Here is a 16,232-nt window from a genome sequence, read left to right on the forward strand (position 1 = left end):
ACCAGCTTAAGGAAACCCTCAAACAGCCACCATAAAAGGCTTACTCTTGGCTAACCTAGTCTGCATTTAAGCATTCTCTCTTAGGGTATAGACCACCTTGGCTGAGGTGGGTCCCTCCCCACCTTGGGAATCTCCATAAGCCCCTGAGCAGCCGGTCCATGAGAAGGACAAGCTCCTCTTACATGGTTTTGGTCACAGCTCCCACCCCCGATGGGCCTGGCCAAACTGATCTGTTAGATCTGAGAGCCTCGCTGAGTCATCCACGTATCTGTTCCTTTCCACAGTGAACATGAGGCTTACATGGGCAAGATGCTGTACATCGGAGATGCAGAGATAAGTAGGCCATTTCCTGTCCCTGTGGAATGGACATGAGGATGAGGGCAACCAGAACACCTGAAACACTGATATAAACAGATATAGATTGTGGAAATGGTTCGTTAGCATCCATGCATAGAGGACGATGAGGGGCTGAATTCCCAGCTTCACTGGCAGTATACATTAGGTAAATTACCACCCCCCCTCAACCACAAACCAATACCCTCATTTGTAAAGATGAAAAATTAGCTCAGCCATTAATGTTAGTAGAACTCACAACAGGCTAGCTAGCCCTGGTGAAGACAGCCAGTGGCATGTGGATGCCAGGATGTGACCATCAGGCAGGCTGCTTCACCCTCTTACCAAGGAGGATCCTGGCAGGACAGAAGGAGACTTCCTGCCGAGGGCCCAATCAGGGACAGCAGTTGTTGGGGTCACATAGCAAAGGGAAGCAATTTCCAATCCGGTCCTTAGGATACCGTTCTCACAGAAGACCCATGCAGCCAGCAGAGGCTTCTCTCATGTCCATGTGCCAGCCTCTGTAAGCTCCAGGTGTTCCCCCGTGCAAGGGGAAGACAGGAAGCCTTCACTTGATAGCTTCCTCCTTTCCAGCCGCTGCTGATCTCTGGAGGATCCCAAGGAGCTGGCCAGCCTCTGCCCATGGCCTTTCGTGGCACACTGCAGCGCAGTCCTGTGAAGTGCATGGGCTGGGGAGTCAGCTGCCAGTCTCACTGTCTCCCTTCTCCCAGCTCTGCACAGCAGCTGACACCTACCTGCAGGGTAGGCACAGACCCACAGCTGGAAGTGGGCACAGTAGTTGAAGGGTCACAAGTACACGATCCCATCGAAAGTGTCATATATTATCCCAGAGACCCTGGGCTCCCCTACTCCTTATCCTGATTTGGCCTTTCTTCTAGCCACGCTTCTCTTCCTTTTGCTTTGCCCTCTGTTCTTCATCCAAGGTCATTCCTGGATATGGCAGTGCCATGCTCCTCCCCCTCCAGGAACCCAAAAGGTAGTTTTCACATTTTCTTCCATTTCTTTTCTTTTTCTTTTTAATTTGTCTGTGTGTTTGTTTGTTTTTCAAGACAGGGACTCTCTGTGTGGCCTTGGCTGTCCTGGACTTGCTTTGTAGACCAGACTGGCCTCAAACTCACAGTGATCCACCTGCCTCTGCCTCACGAGTGCTGGGATTAAAGGCATGCACCACCATGCCCAGCTTTCTTCCATTTCTCTACACTATCTCAAGCTCAAAAACAAGTAAGTTTCTAGAGAGAAAAAAAATCTTTCCCAAAAGTTGAGTTCTTAAGTCAGGAGAGTTTTGCTGAAACTTTGAAGGACATTGAGAGTAATTCTCTCTGTTTGACTGACTTTCCTTCAGTGATAAAATGAGAACCTCTAAAGGAAAATATCAAATATATGAAACATAGACAGTTAATAAATCCACCAACTCATTTGCAATATACAGTTAAATGAATCAGGAAGTACTCAGAAAATACAAAAACTTGCAAACCAGAGAGCTCTCAGAATTACAGAGTGATATTTTTCCTTTCCAAAATTTACTTTTCTGTCCCAAAGCATGACATCTCCTTATTATACACATCCTCTAAAATTTATCATCTATGCCTAAGAAAATTGAGTCGTTAAGGAGCACACACACACACATGTGTACTCACACATATGCATACATGTACATCCATGTATACACACATGCATACACACATATGTATACACACAAACACTTTGGAACAGGCATACATAAAGCTGCCACTCTAAAAAAAGGGGGGGGTCCAAATGCTGGTCTTCCATAATGCAGCTTTGAAGGTGAAGTTTGTGGGGCGCATTCATATTCCCTTAAATAAGATGGTGGAAGAGTCGCCCACATTTACTGCTCAGCAAATATTTGTCAAAAGTACAAGGAAGAGACATCAGCTTAACAAGGCACAGGCAGGCAGAAATTCTGGTCTGGCGTCAATCACTAACCCGCCATGCACACACTGAGCAATTCCACAGTCCCGAAGTTTCTGGTTAGAATACGGTTTATGTGGTATCTCCTTTTCATAGTCACTAGTTTGAAAGGCCCCTGAGAGCTCCAGTACCTTAACTTACATGTGTCACTATGGCTGGATTTACCCATTTCAGTCCTCTGAGGTCACACTGTACCCAGAATCCTGCCTGGAATGTATGCAGAGGAAGAGACCAGGGCTCGAACAAATGGCAACTGGTTGCCAGGATACCAGGATACTTGCTGATGGGAAGCAGTTGTCAGAATCCACTAGTAACTGTCCTTGGCTGGGCCCTTCCATGGGAACCTCCCCCCACCTCCCGCTGATCTCACAGCATCTCTGTGAAGTAGGTTAACAGATGGAGGCAAAAAGATCAAAGCTCTTGTTAGGACATTTATTTCCAGCAAACTGCCCAAGTAGGTCAGCATAGCACCCTATTGACCACAAGATATAACAATTTACCTTTAAAACTCAGCAATGGAGGGAGGGAGGGAGGAATGGGAGGATACAAGGGATGGGCTAACAACTGAGATGTAATATGAATAAATTAATAATAAAAAAAAAAAGGAAAAAATCTCAGCAATGGAGGAAGGGGGGACAGGGGAGCCCTGGAACTCAGAAATAAGATGAAACTGAAAGCCAGCGCAGCTGGCATGACACACCATGACACACTCATTGTGACAGGACATGTTCACAGTGGGGCATTGCTGCTGACACCACAGAGAAAACTGGAATGCTGAGAGGCTGGCCCTAAAACATGTGCCTGCTAGAGAAGAAGAGTGGCATGGAGGCATTTCTCAGTCTTAGAGCGAGAGAACAGAAGGAAATATCTGTAAGAGACAGAGCTCATGCCATGAGGGTCCTGACCTAATCTTTCATACCAGAGTACTAATGCCAAGCTAAGACATTCACTAAAAGAGCAGTCCTGGATGAGTGGTACCCTGGCACGACAGGCAGAAGTCACCAGAAATTGTACTTGGGGCTTAATTAGCCATGGGGGACCCCAGTGAAAATTCTAGAATAGGCAGGAAGTGGCTGACCACAGGCTGGGGTGAACAAGTATGGCATACAAAAGGATTGCCACTCCCAAGAACTTAATCCAAGACAGACTATACCATAAATAAGATTTTATGTAACTACAGAGATAAACTGATGCTTAAAATAAGGATGGAACAATCTACCATCAGGAGGAAAAAAAAAAAAAAAAGAGGCAGATTTTAAAAAGTTCCAAAGAGACCATCTACAAATCTTAAAGTATGGTCATTTAAATGAATGACCCGAGGGACAAATTAAACAGCAGACCAGACACAAACGAAGGGAAAATAAGTGAAGTAGAATAGGAGTCTAAGGAAATATATCAGAATGGGACACAAATAAAAAGACAGAAATGAAGAGGTTGAAAGGCATGAAATAGGAGAAGGCCCTTTAAGCTTTTATGAGTACCCTGAAGAAAGGTACATTCCCAGTTTATAGGAGAATTTTCCAGAACTCATGCAAGGCACCATCCTAAATAAAATGCCTAAGGTATGACATATGTTTCACGGTAGAGCATGCATGCTGTATCCCAGGCTTGGAGACAGATTGTCAGTCTACAACTTTTCTAGACAATCTGTTTCATTGTCACAGGGTACCCAAAGGGGACCTTGTGCCTGGCAATGGGGGCAGATTCATGAGGCTAAAGAATGAAGTGTCTTTCTTTCTCTGTCATTATGCATAGCTAAAGGTTTGCAGACTCCAGTTTAGAGGCATTAGCAACTTGGACAGAGTCACACAACCCATGTGGGGGTGGGGTGTGGCCATCTGGCTGGAGAGAAATTATCTTAAGCACTATGCATTCTGCCACTGAGCATGGCATGATAGGGCATTGCTTCCATAGGATTCCTAAGTTCCTGTCTCCCCCCCCACACACACACTTTAAAAAACTAGTTCCTGAGAGTAATCAAAGAACATTCCATGCATCAGATAGAACTGAGTTCAAATTCTCAGCTTCTTTACAGAATACCTCTAAGTCAACTTTACCACTTCTGACCTGTGGTTCCTTCTCTCTGAACTGACAACGATGACAGTGGCTACCTCACAGAATGGGTAGGAGGAAGGCCATCATTCCTTATAAAGTATTTAGCACAATGCCTGGCCTGACATCACTGTCATTTGTCATCTTCATCAACCTAATACAGCTGTCGATGAGAACCACCCTCATCCCTGGCTCACCTTCTCCGAGGCTGCAGAGTCCATCTTCCTCCCCGATAGGAAACAGTCCCTCCCAGGTGCCACAAAGCATAGTGTTTCTAAAAAGGTAAAAGACTGGCTCCCGGGGACTACTTTGGTGGTAAACAAGAGCAGGCAAGAGCTAATAAAATTTCAAATTAGCCATGACTTTTCATGGCCCTTCAATTGTGCTAGCTGATTTAATGGTCAACGTCCCTGCTCGCCGGAATTGAATAATGGAGTGTCTCTGCAGAGTTATGGATGCAGGATCTGAGGCTGTCATGCTAACATCAATAGTGGAATGCAAACAACCCATGCTTGGGCGGTAATTAGGTGTTTAAGCCACGTCTGATGGGGGCATCAGGGAGGTGTGGAATGAAACAAACCTGCTGATGGCAGGAGAGGATGGGGCCTTTGCTAGCCAGTGCTACCTGGACGCTAGAAGACCAGCAAAGGCGCCCACCCAACATAATACTGGGGCAAGGAACTCAGGGTGGTTCTGCCAGGTAGATAGCGCCCCCACTTTAGTGAACCATGTTCTAGGTTCAGGTTCAAAGAGGGAAACTACCATGTACCCCATACTGTGTTGGATTTAGGGGTAGAGCGCTACACAGTTTATTGTGGAATGGAAACTTACGTAACACTCTTGTTTACTGCATACAAAATATAGGAAGCTGACCAACTGTAGTGGCTCGTGGGTGAAGGGACCTTCCATCAACCCTAACCACCTGAGCTTGATCCTTAAGACTCAACAGTGTGGGAGGAGGGGACTCCATGGGTTGTCTCCTTAGCTCTACATGCACGCTGTGGTACATGCTTTTACACATGTGTGCTCACACACACACACATGCACACTGAAGAAAATGTAGTGATTTTAAAAAGAGAGAAAGATACCGGAGACCGAAACTGTATAGTTTAAGTGGCTTGACCAAGGTCATACAATGGGAAGATTTATGCCTGACATTTGGTCCCCAGTTGTATAGTTCTGGGATCCAGGCTCTGTTGCTGTGCCTCTTTCTAGGAGGCCACACACTCTCGGGTAGAAAAAGACAGGGGGATATTGTCGTGGATGGTTGTCCCTAATTTACTGAATGGGGGAAAAACGGGATCAGGGTCAACCAAGAAGCTTGGCCATTGACTAAAGATAAGTCCCCTTGAACACTGCTCGTTCTTCCATTGAACATATCATAGAAGGGTAGGCCGGAGGCGACCCAGCCAGTGAGGAGGTCAGGACCTGAGGTAGGCAGTGTGTATGAGCTGTGAGTGCCCACGGTACACTATAATCCCTCTGGAAACAGAAGTGCGATGGGTGTGCCAGCATTACTTCCACACCGTTGGTGAGGACACTGGTATTCAGAGAGATTAAACTTGGCAAGCTGTCTGGGGCCAACTTTACAGACAGTTGCTGAGACATGAACTTTGGTCTCCACACCCAATGACCCTATTGTCGTATCATATCATACTGCTGAATATGGTTGATTGACGATATCACTGTCTGGCTTTTACAGACCAGCAGCATCTCATGTTATCTCCTGATTCATTTGTTAATTGTTTATTTGGGTGTTGTTGTTGTTTATTCTTTAAACAGCCATTTTTTTAACATGTCTACTAAGTGCTAAGGGTACAACAGAGACAAGAACACATCTGGTACCAGGTTTGGTAGGGAAGTTGTCCAGTGTCACACAGTTAATAAGCAGTCAAGCCAGGATTCGAATCCAGGCAGTACGCATGTCATCTCGGCCTCTAACACACACAGATGTGACTCCAGGCTTTCTCCTAGCCAATGTTATGGTCACTATCTTCTGATCCCCTGGTTTTGGTGTCCATCCTAAACTGTTAACCATGAAAGTATAAAAGTAACTGGGAACTATAAAAGCACGTTGCCATAATGAAGCCCCAAAAATCTGTAATCTGGGATAATCTCTTTCTTTGCATTCTTTGGAAAGTCAGATGAGCTGTAATAGTTTAGGGTCCCGAAGAGACCCATCCATGTGGCAGAGAGAACTCCATGCAAATGGCAACTCACAGAAGGCAGAGCTGGGCCTCTGAATGGCTGAGGGCTGCACCTCCAGCCACATGATCCCACAGCTGAGTGAGATGCTCCAGTTACAGAGCCCTAAGCATCCTTGCTTCTTCCTCATTCCAGAGCCAGGTGCTCATTCTCCATCAGTGTGCTGCTCTAACCTGAGCTGCTTTGCTGTTCATCCACACAACCTCAGCACCGACATCCCTCCTGTCTGGCCTGTGGGTTTTAACAGTGTGTGCCCCACTATTTCAAGCCTTTGGGGGTACCTATAGCCTGAGGGTAAGATTCCAGCTCACTAACATGGACTAGACAGCACAGCACAGCTGCCCCGACCCACTAGCAGCCTCATCCTTTGCTACTCCCCCTCACCACCAGCATTTTAGCTTAGCATCTCTGGTGTCCATGCATTCTCTCTCCCCTGAGCTCTCTCATAAACTCTTTCTGCTATCTATCTCCGTAGGAGACAAAAAAGAAGGTACATACCATATGCTGATCTATCTCTATCACCTATTAGACTGAAAGGTTGGGATAAGCACTGAAATATCTGGCTCTCCTTGTGCTCAGGAAAAGCCTGGGCTTGTGTCTGCATTTCAAGTTTCCCAGTGACAGAAAGACGAGACAAACATGGCTGATTGAACATAGCCATATAAACTATGTGCTCTGTCACCCCTGCAGATGGCTTGGTGGACTGTATGGACCCTGACTGCTGCCTCCAGCCCCTCTGTCACATCAACCCGCTGTGCCTAGGCTCCCCTGACCCTCTGGACATCATCCAAGAGACACAGAGCCCCGTTTCCCAGCAGAACCTGCACTCCTTCTACGACCGCATCAAGTTCCTCGTGGGCAGAGATAGCACGCATATCATCCCTGGGGAGAACCCCTTCGATGGAGGGTGAGTCCCTGGGGTTCAGCGCTAGCAGCAGCTCTTGGAGGGAGACTAAGTCAAGCCTGGGTGTGAGGAGGCTGAGAGGGTGGGCGGGTCTTGGAGGTTCTAATGGGTTTGCAAAAGAGGCACAGAAGCAGCCTCCAGTACCTACGGTGGCAAAACTGCTGTCCTAGGCCTTCGGAATTATTACGAGCAAAGCTGTGCTGCTCCCACCGGGTGATAGATGGAGAGAGTGAAAAATCAAAGGTCTGAGGGGAATCTTGGATCGATACCCACTTTGCAGTCAGCTCTTTCGGATCCTGTGGTCTCCACATGAGCTGAAGGGTTTTGACACTGTTTGCCCTCAGAGCTGATGGAAGGCCTTACCAGCCTGCAGGGCAGAGACGTTGCTGCACCTCAGGCCGCATGTCCATGCATTCTTTCTTTGATAGTTGTGTCATCCATTGGACATTTTTCTCATGGAGACCCACTCTGTGCCAGGTCTTGTGCTAGGATAACAGAAATGAGTAGCTCATACTGTCTGCCTATTGGTTACTTACTGTCTGCTAGGGTACAAAATATGCTTGACCAAAAATATGCTGTAACAGTCCGAAGGGGCACCGAGGAGAAACTCTTGGGCAGGAAAATCTAGGATGTAAATAAAAGAAACATTCTTTTTTTCTTTTTCTTTTCTTTTTTTTTTTTTTTTTTTTCTGAGACAGAGTTTCTCTGTGTAGCCTTGGCTGTCCTGGACACACACTGTAGACCAGGCTGGCCTCGAACTTATAGATATCCACCTGCCTCTGCCTCTCGAGTGCTGGGATTACAGGTGTGTGCTACCATTCCCAGCTGGAGAAACAAGTCTTAAAGATGAGAGACAGTTAATTAATAAGGCAAGTGAAAGAGGGGAGGCTCAGAATAGAGAGGGAAAAAAAATTCACACAAAAACAGCAAGAGTGGAGGGGGAAATGACATTTCTTGGCCAGAAATTTTCCTTTTGTTCCTAAGCAGTAAGCTGCTATCTTATTCAAGTGTGTGACTTTGTGTGTGTGCTTGTGGGCCTTCCCCTGGCATGAGTTCTTTTAATCAACTGCAGATATAATAATATTGCTACCAAGAAAATGCTACTTGCTCAGCCTTTCATGACCAGCCCATATGGCATCCGATTAGGGCTACGGCTTGTCGGTTGCCTGTACCTGTTCTGTTTAGGGAGCGCCCTATTCATGCCAGACTGCTCCGTGCCAACAGGAACATGTCCCCCGGGTGTCCCCCCTGGCTACATGCTGAGCTTGCTGCTTATGCACTACAAGACGCTGTGGGACCTGCACTGGGTTCTCAGCACTGCCTCTCCAGTACTGAAGGCTCCCAGGGACATGAGAAGCCCATGTTAGGGGAACAATCCAACGCCAAGCTCCATTTCAGCTCCTGGCCCTGCCACCTCTGTGTATGTGGCTCTGCTGAGGAACTAAATAAGATGAGTTGTTCCAGGCTCTGCCACCCCCTCTAATCCGTATTTTCCAGGAAAGTCTTGCATCGTGCTCATTAGAGCTCTCAGCTGTTGCTTAAGGAATGGATGCGGATGTGAACTGCCTGAGGAACAAATAAATAAAAGGGAAAGAGGGAGGGGGAGGGGAAAGAAGGAAGTGTGGAAGGAAAAAGGAGACTCATGGACACGTTTTGTGGTTTTCCTGGCTTTATACTGAGGATTTGGGGTCCAGCAGGCTTAGATCACCAGCCAGACATCAAGCTGGAACAGAAGCCGGAGAAGACAGCTCTCGTATCCTTGTTCATGCATCTGTTACCTTCAGTCGAATTTCACACACTCTGAAGGCAGAGGCTCATCTACCCCTCCAAACCCATGACACTTCGAGAAGGGCCTGTCATGTGGTATATTTGTTCTGCAAATGAGTAGATCATGGAAGGTTCCCAAATGTTAGCATGCAATCCCTCTCTCCTGACATCTGGCAGCATCAGTATGATCTGCTCCTTGCTGGTCTAGGAAATGGCTCTCAATCACCGTTGACTCCCCCAAACATCCCTCTGTAAAATACTCCTGGGTGACTGGTCATCAGAAAACACCAGGCAGCAGAAGCCTACTGAGTAGCCTCAAATGGGTCTCGAAGGAAAACTTTTCTCTGTGCAATTGCGATGAAGCGGGGTCAGCTACCCAACCTGATTTGCTGCTTTCTTTCCTCTCATACGAGAGGGTGTGGGGTGTGTGTGTAATGGGCAGGCCTAGTGTTTCCTTTCTGGCTTTACCATAAATCATGCATGCATGAAATATAGTAAATATCTCATAGCAGCCATCAAAAAGATTAGAATAAAAGACATACACCTGGACCTGGTACCTAACAGGAGATCAGTGGATGGTAGCTTTTACAGTGGTAGCATATCACCAAACTAGCCCAAATGCAATTAGGCACACCTGGACTGAAGAGCAGTCGCTTTCTTTTCCCTCCTGTGACACTAGGGGAAGAAAACCTTAAGCTTTCAGAGGTCCAGTCTCATGGTCTGAGAGACAGGGTGAGTAATGTGTGTCTCAGGGGGCTGTCGGGAGAATTAAATGCAAAGAAGTACACAAAGGCTCAGCCTGGAGTATCCGCTACCCAGAAGCCCCTCTGATTATTCCCTAATGGTGGAATGATGAAGGTCGTGGTGTTAAGAGCTGCAGGGTCCACTTTCTTAATTGGAAGCAAAGCTCAGGCATCAGCTGCCCCCCAGAAAAGTCCAGTAGCCCCACACAGGGAGAAATGGGTTGAGATTGTTGAATCACTATCTGAAGATTTAAAAAAGGGGGGGGGGCATATTCTTGCCAGCTGGCCAACATTGGGAGCCTTGTTAGTGAGGAATTCAGTGACATCAGGGTGCAGCTGACGGCCAGGCAGGCCGGCCTCAGTGCCCATATAGAACAGTAATAAGCCTGTGCCTAACCCATATCCTGACATCCCATGTGCGGTGCCACAAGTTGTATAGTTTGTCTAGGATTCCTTTTAACAGCTCCCAAGATGCAGACTGTCACCCCGACAGCACTTCTGAGCCCCATAGGGATGGCGGAGCTCCAAAGGGTTAATTCCTTCACTCTGTACATTCACAGCCATATGTCAGGTCCAGGGAGATTCAGAGTGACGGTTCAAGGCCACTGCTTGGACCTGGCTGGGTCTCCATGGGGAATGGAAGCAAACAAGCCACTCTCATAGCCCAAGCCTCTCCTCCGCAGCCACCCCATTGCCTGCTATGAAGAAATCAGGAGTGCTGAGAGGGATACACAACTCAAGAAGCTACACAATAAGAGGGCGCGTTCTCGTGCTTCTGTGCCCCATCTGGTGCCAGAAGTGATGGAGCAGGTGGGGGTGAGCCACAGCTCCTAAGGAAGCTGGACTCCATAGGTGCGGGAAACCCCACAGTGGTGATTCAGAGCTGAGGCAGAGGCACTTCAGAGAGCAATGCAGAACAGGGAGGGCCTCCCACGTCCATTCTGTTCGTGCTAGTTAGCTTTGTGCCGAGCAATGCCGACGAGAACACCTTAAAGGGAGGAGAGGTTTGCTTTGGCTTACAGTTTAGAGGTCTCAGTCCGTGGATGACTTATTCGTTGCTGTGGGCCTGTACAGAGGCAGAATATCAAGGTGCAAGAGGATGTGGCAGCACAAAGCTGCTTGTCGCTTGGTAACCAGGAAGCAGAGCGAGACTAGGGAAGGGACCTGCCTGGGGCCCCAAGAACATGCCCCTCAGCCATCTACTTTTCTCTAACCAGGGCCCTGCCTCCTGCAGTTTCCACCAGCCCAATAATGCGGGAAATTATTTCAATTCCATCAGTGGATACATCCATCAGTTAGGTCAGAGCGCCTTGTGATCCAGTCACCTCTTATTGATTAAGTCCACCAGGTTGGGACTAACCCTTTAGCACATGTTTCATTTAGAAAACACCTCCTATCCGAACCCTGACCCCATCCATCTGTGCCCCAGAGCCCAGCACAATGCTTGGCTAGAGCACACGCTCAGCATGGGTATAACAAAGACAGTAGCTCTGACATTCTTCTACTGTAAACGGTATGATGTCATAAATTTAGTGATAGAGCTACAAATAACTTCAGGGCATCCTAAAGTAGGAGGACACATACAAGCCTAGGCACCACCATCACCAGTTTAGGTAACTAACCAGGACACCAGGAACAACCGCCCTTACCTGTTCTCATAGGCAGATATGATGAGGGGCACTTGCTATTGAGATTGGAGTGAGAGAGAAGGAGCCATTGGGGTTTCAGATGGAAGAAGGGTTTCAGAAAGGAAAGAAACTAGGACACAGACCATGGGACCTTGAATCAGACAGCTGAGGAAGGGACAGCAGCCTGAGCATCTCCAGAAAGCCCTCAAGGCAGAGCAATTTCCTCTTCTGGCCATACAGACTTCTGAGCAGGACAAAGAAGGCTGAAAAGCTCGGTGTAGGGTTGATATCACCTCTTTGAGCAGTTACTGATTACCAATGCTGGACGAGTTAAAAGATTACAGGAAGATGTGCTGGCAAAATGGCCGCCCAAGTGTGTGCTGAAGGCTCAGCTATTTGAATATAAGTTGAGAACAGATTTGAGAACCTTGTCTAGGTCTGAGGAGTGATGTGGCATTGAAAAGTCTTGCTGGTTGTGAACTCACTCAGCCAGCAGATACATGTGGACAAGATGCTACAATACTTAGCACGTAGAATATGCTGAACACAGGGGGAAAGACCTAGAAGTGGTGAGGGGTGTGTGTGAAAGCATAGGAACGTTTGAGCAGGTATATGCGTGAGAATGTCTGGATGTCTGGGTATGTGGATGTGTGAGAGTGTGTGGATGTGTGAGAGTGTGTGAATGTGTGGGACTGTGTGGATGTGTGGGAGTGTGTGGATGTGTGGGTATGTGGATGTGTGAGAGTGTGTGGATGTGTGGGAGTGTGTGGATGTGTGGGTATGTGGATGTGTGAGAGTGTGTGGATGTGTGAGAGTGTGTGGATGTGTGAGAGTGTGTGGATGTGTGAGAGTGTGTGGATGTGTGAGAGTGTGTGGATGTGTGGGAGTGTGTGGATGTGTGAGAGTGTGTGGATGTGTGAGAGTGTGTGGATGTGTGAGAGTGTGTGGATGTGTGAGAGTGTGTGGATGTGTGAGAGTGTGTGGATGTGTGAGAGTGTGTGGATGTGTGAGAGTGTGTGGATGTGTGAGGTGTGTGGATGTGTGAGAGTGTGTGGATGTGTGAGAGTGTGTGGGTGTGTGAGTGTGTGGATGTGTGTGAGTGTGTGGATGTGTGAGAGTGTGTGGATGTGTGAGAGTGTGTGGATGTGTGAGAGTGTGTGGATGTGTGAGAGTGTGTGGATGTGTGAGAGTGTGTGGATGTGTGAGAGTGTGTGGATGTGTGAGAGTGTGTGGATGTGTGAGAGTGTGTGGATGTGTGGGTATGTGAATGTGTGAAAATGTGTGGATGTGTGAGAGTGTGTGGATGTGTGAGAGTGTGTGGATGTGTGAGAGTGTGTGGATGTGTGAGAGTGTGTGGATGTGTGAGAGTGTGTGGATGTGTGAGAGTATGTGGATGTGTGAGAGTGTGTGGATGTGTGGGAGTGTGTGGATGTGTGAGAGTATGTGGATGTGTGAGAGTGTGTGGATGTGTGAAAGTGTGTGGATGTGTGAGAGTGTGTGGGTGTGTGAGAGTGTGTGGATGTGTGAGAGTGTGTGGATGTGTGGGAGTGTGTGGATGTGTGAGAGTGTGTGGATGTGTGAGAGTGTGTGGATGTGTGAGAGTGTGTGGATGTGTGAGAGTGTGTGGATGTGTGAGAGTGTGTGGATGTGTGGGAGTGTGTGGATGTGTGAGAGTGTGTGGATGTGTGAGAGTGTGTGGATGTGTGAGAGTGTGTGGATGTGTGAGAGTGTGTGGATGTGTGGGTATGTGAATGTGTGAAAATGTGTGGATGTGTGAGAGTGTGTGGATGTGTGGGAGTGTGTGGATGTGTGGGTATGTGGATGTGTGAGAGTGTGTGGATGTGTGAGAGTGTGTGGATGTGTGAGAGTGTGTGGATGTGTGAGAGTGTGTGGATGTGTGGGTATGTGTGGATGTGTGAGAGTGTGTGGATGTGTGAGAGTGTGTGGAGTGTGTGAGTGTGTGGATGTGTGAGAGTGTGTGGATGTGTGAGAGTGTGTGGATGTGTGAGAGTGTGTGGATGTGTGCGAGTGTGTGGATGTGTGGGAGGTGTGGATGTGTGAGAGTGTGTGGATGTGTGAGAGTGTGTGGATGTGTGAGAGTGTGGGATGTGTGAAGTGTGTGGATGTGTGGGAGTGTGGATGTGTGAGAGTGTGTGGATGTGTGAGAGTGTGTGGATGTGTGAGAGTGTGTGGATGTGTGAGAGTGTGTGGATGTGTGGGAGTGTGTGGATGTGTGAGAGTGTGTGGATGTGTGAGAGTGTGTGGATGTGTGAAAGTGTGTGGATGTGTGGGAGTGTGTGGATGTGTGGGTATGTGGATGTGTGAGTGTGCGGATGTGTGGGTATGTGTGGATGTGTGAGGGTATATGAAATATGTGTGCATGTGTGTGCTTGTGTGTGTGTGTGTGTGCTATAAGGAGAACTCTATTACTTCCTGTGGGTTTCAGTCACATAGGAGTTAGAAATGCCTGCTAGATTGAGGAACCAAGATGGGGAAGAGCATGAGTTTCCAGCATAATCAGAAAATAGGGGATTTTAATGGAGCTGGAAGACGATTGTGGTGATATTCTTTAAGAGGCAGGTTCTAACATTTGAAATCAAGATGGGCTTACGAAGTGAAGCAAATGGACATGGTTAGCAGGGCCTGCTGCTTGTCGCCTGCAGGAGAAGGACACACATGGTAGAGTAAGACAGAAGGGGATGTAAGGGCAGGGATCCAGAAAGGCCCACAAACCGCGTTAAACCATTGTGTCTGAGTCAAGACTCAAACTCAGCTCGGAACAGAGGAGAAACAACCATCGTGCCTCTTAAGCCCTCAGAGTTTCTTAAGTAAAACCCAACGTTTTGAGAAATATGAGAGTTTACAAAAGGAAAAACGTAATAGGGAAACAGAAATGGCCATCCATGTGATATCATGTTGACAAGTTCACCGTCAAGCACAAACCACACCCAAGCATTGGTGCCACTGAGTTACAGACGGACACTCACTCCCCATCCCAGACTCCTGCCCCAACTTCTGTCCCAGGCCTCACACAACCACCACAACCCTGAGCGGTGGGGAATCTTCCAATGAACTTCAGATAAGCACCGGCTTCCTGACAGCTGGCCTCTGAGTGGATTTATTATTGAATTACACTCCTGCACTTTCAAAACAAGCTGAGCTGACAGGCTATGCCCCCCTCACCCCCCATCAGTTTCCAAAAAAGGAAGAAGGAAAAAAAAAAAAAAAGGAAAGAAAGACATTGATAAATTACCTACTGGAAGATGGAAAAAGATAAAGATCCTGCTTCCTCCAAAATGTCAGCCGTAATATATTATTCATGTTGTTTTTTTTTTTAATCCCTCCCCACATTGAAATGAATGTTTATGATGATAAAGCAACAAGGTGGATCCAATTGAGGATGCAGGCAGCAACGTCTCCTATCATCCTGATGAGCAGCTAACAACTCCTCCTCGGCCACTTGATCATCCCTTTATTGATTTCAGAAGGAATTACCATCTCTGTTTGCTTTGCAGCTTAAGCGTGCTCCTCCCTGTCCATCACAGGAAGCATTAGCACAGGAGGCCGTGGTGATGCAGAGACAACCTAGTGCACAGACAAGGGACCTAGATCACGTCCTTGGGCGAGTGACCTTGGGCAAAGGAGACTCACTCTTCTCTGTACCACGAAGTTCCTAACTCCCACTGGGTTGTTCTGAAGACTCAATGAGATGAAAATTCCCAGAAATCCAACTGCTGTTTGAAGCCTGTATACAGAAATAACACAGAACATTCGCCAATAGTGTACTCCTTGTCAGGCGAGGCCGAGAATACCTTCCATAAGTAATGATGGGTTTACGTCTCCACCCCCAAATCCCAAAGCATAGCACAGAAGGACTCGGTTGGTGGCTCTTGTTTTAGAACTTAAGAAACCGAGGCACAGAGAAACTAAGTCACTAGGCGAAGGTCATGGACTTGTAGATGGTAGATGGCATCTGTTCTCCGTCGTGCATGCTCCAAGTTCAGCATCTTCAGTCCAGAGATCTCTACAGCAAGATGCTGCTACACTGTACATCTCCAGCTGGCTCTACCCATCCTGTTAATGCCGCATAACACAGCACAACACCCAAAGAGACTTTATGCTACGACACACTGGCTCAGAGCAACCCGGTCTGGGCCTGGAGCCCAGCCTCCTTTAAAAGCAGTATGGCTGTAGGCACATCTCATACAGACTTTGGATAAATGGTGGTCGGTGTTGGAAAACTCCCATTTAGTCAGCAGGAGCTCACAGAAGACAGTTTAAAGGTTTGTACAAGTCAGGCATATAAATCCACTTAAAGCACCTTATGCAGTGTAGTGATTTACATAACCAATAGCATCACCAAGCACCAAATGCTGTAAGGCAGAGAATGCATGCCTTTAGCATTCCCTACCTAGATCCCTAATGGGTTTTCTAGTGCCCTGAATAGCAGCTGTTTTCATTGAAAAACCAAAAAAGAAAAAGAAGTTGCAGGCTCTCTCCCTTCATTTAACATTTCTTTTACCTATTTATACACTATACCTCAAATAGTAAGCCTAAAACCTAACTTGATTTCCTAAATTTTTTTTAAGTTTTTTTTTTTTTTTCCAAGAAAGAAACCAAGTAAACTACCCAGAGGAGCCCAGGGTTCCC

At 47.3% G+C, this 16,232-nt stretch overlaps 1 protein-coding gene across 1 annotated transcript in view; it reads left to right on the forward strand.

Moving 5' to 3' along the window:
* Positions 1–16,232, forward strand: part of Tenm4 (teneurin transmembrane protein 4) — a 393,055-nt gene that overhangs the window by 303,656 nt on the left and 73,167 nt on the right. The window contains 1 exon segment of the mRNA XM_051148959.1: positions 7,231–7,447. Within this exon segment, the coding sequence (XP_051004916.1) occupies positions 7,231–7,447 (217 nt within the window).

The sequence above is a fragment of the Acomys russatus genome, chromosome 7 (genome assembly GCF_903995435.1).
Source record: "Acomys russatus chromosome 7, mAcoRus1.1, whole genome shotgun sequence".
Taxonomy (NCBI): domain Eukaryota; kingdom Metazoa; phylum Chordata; class Mammalia; order Rodentia; family Muridae; genus Acomys; species Acomys russatus.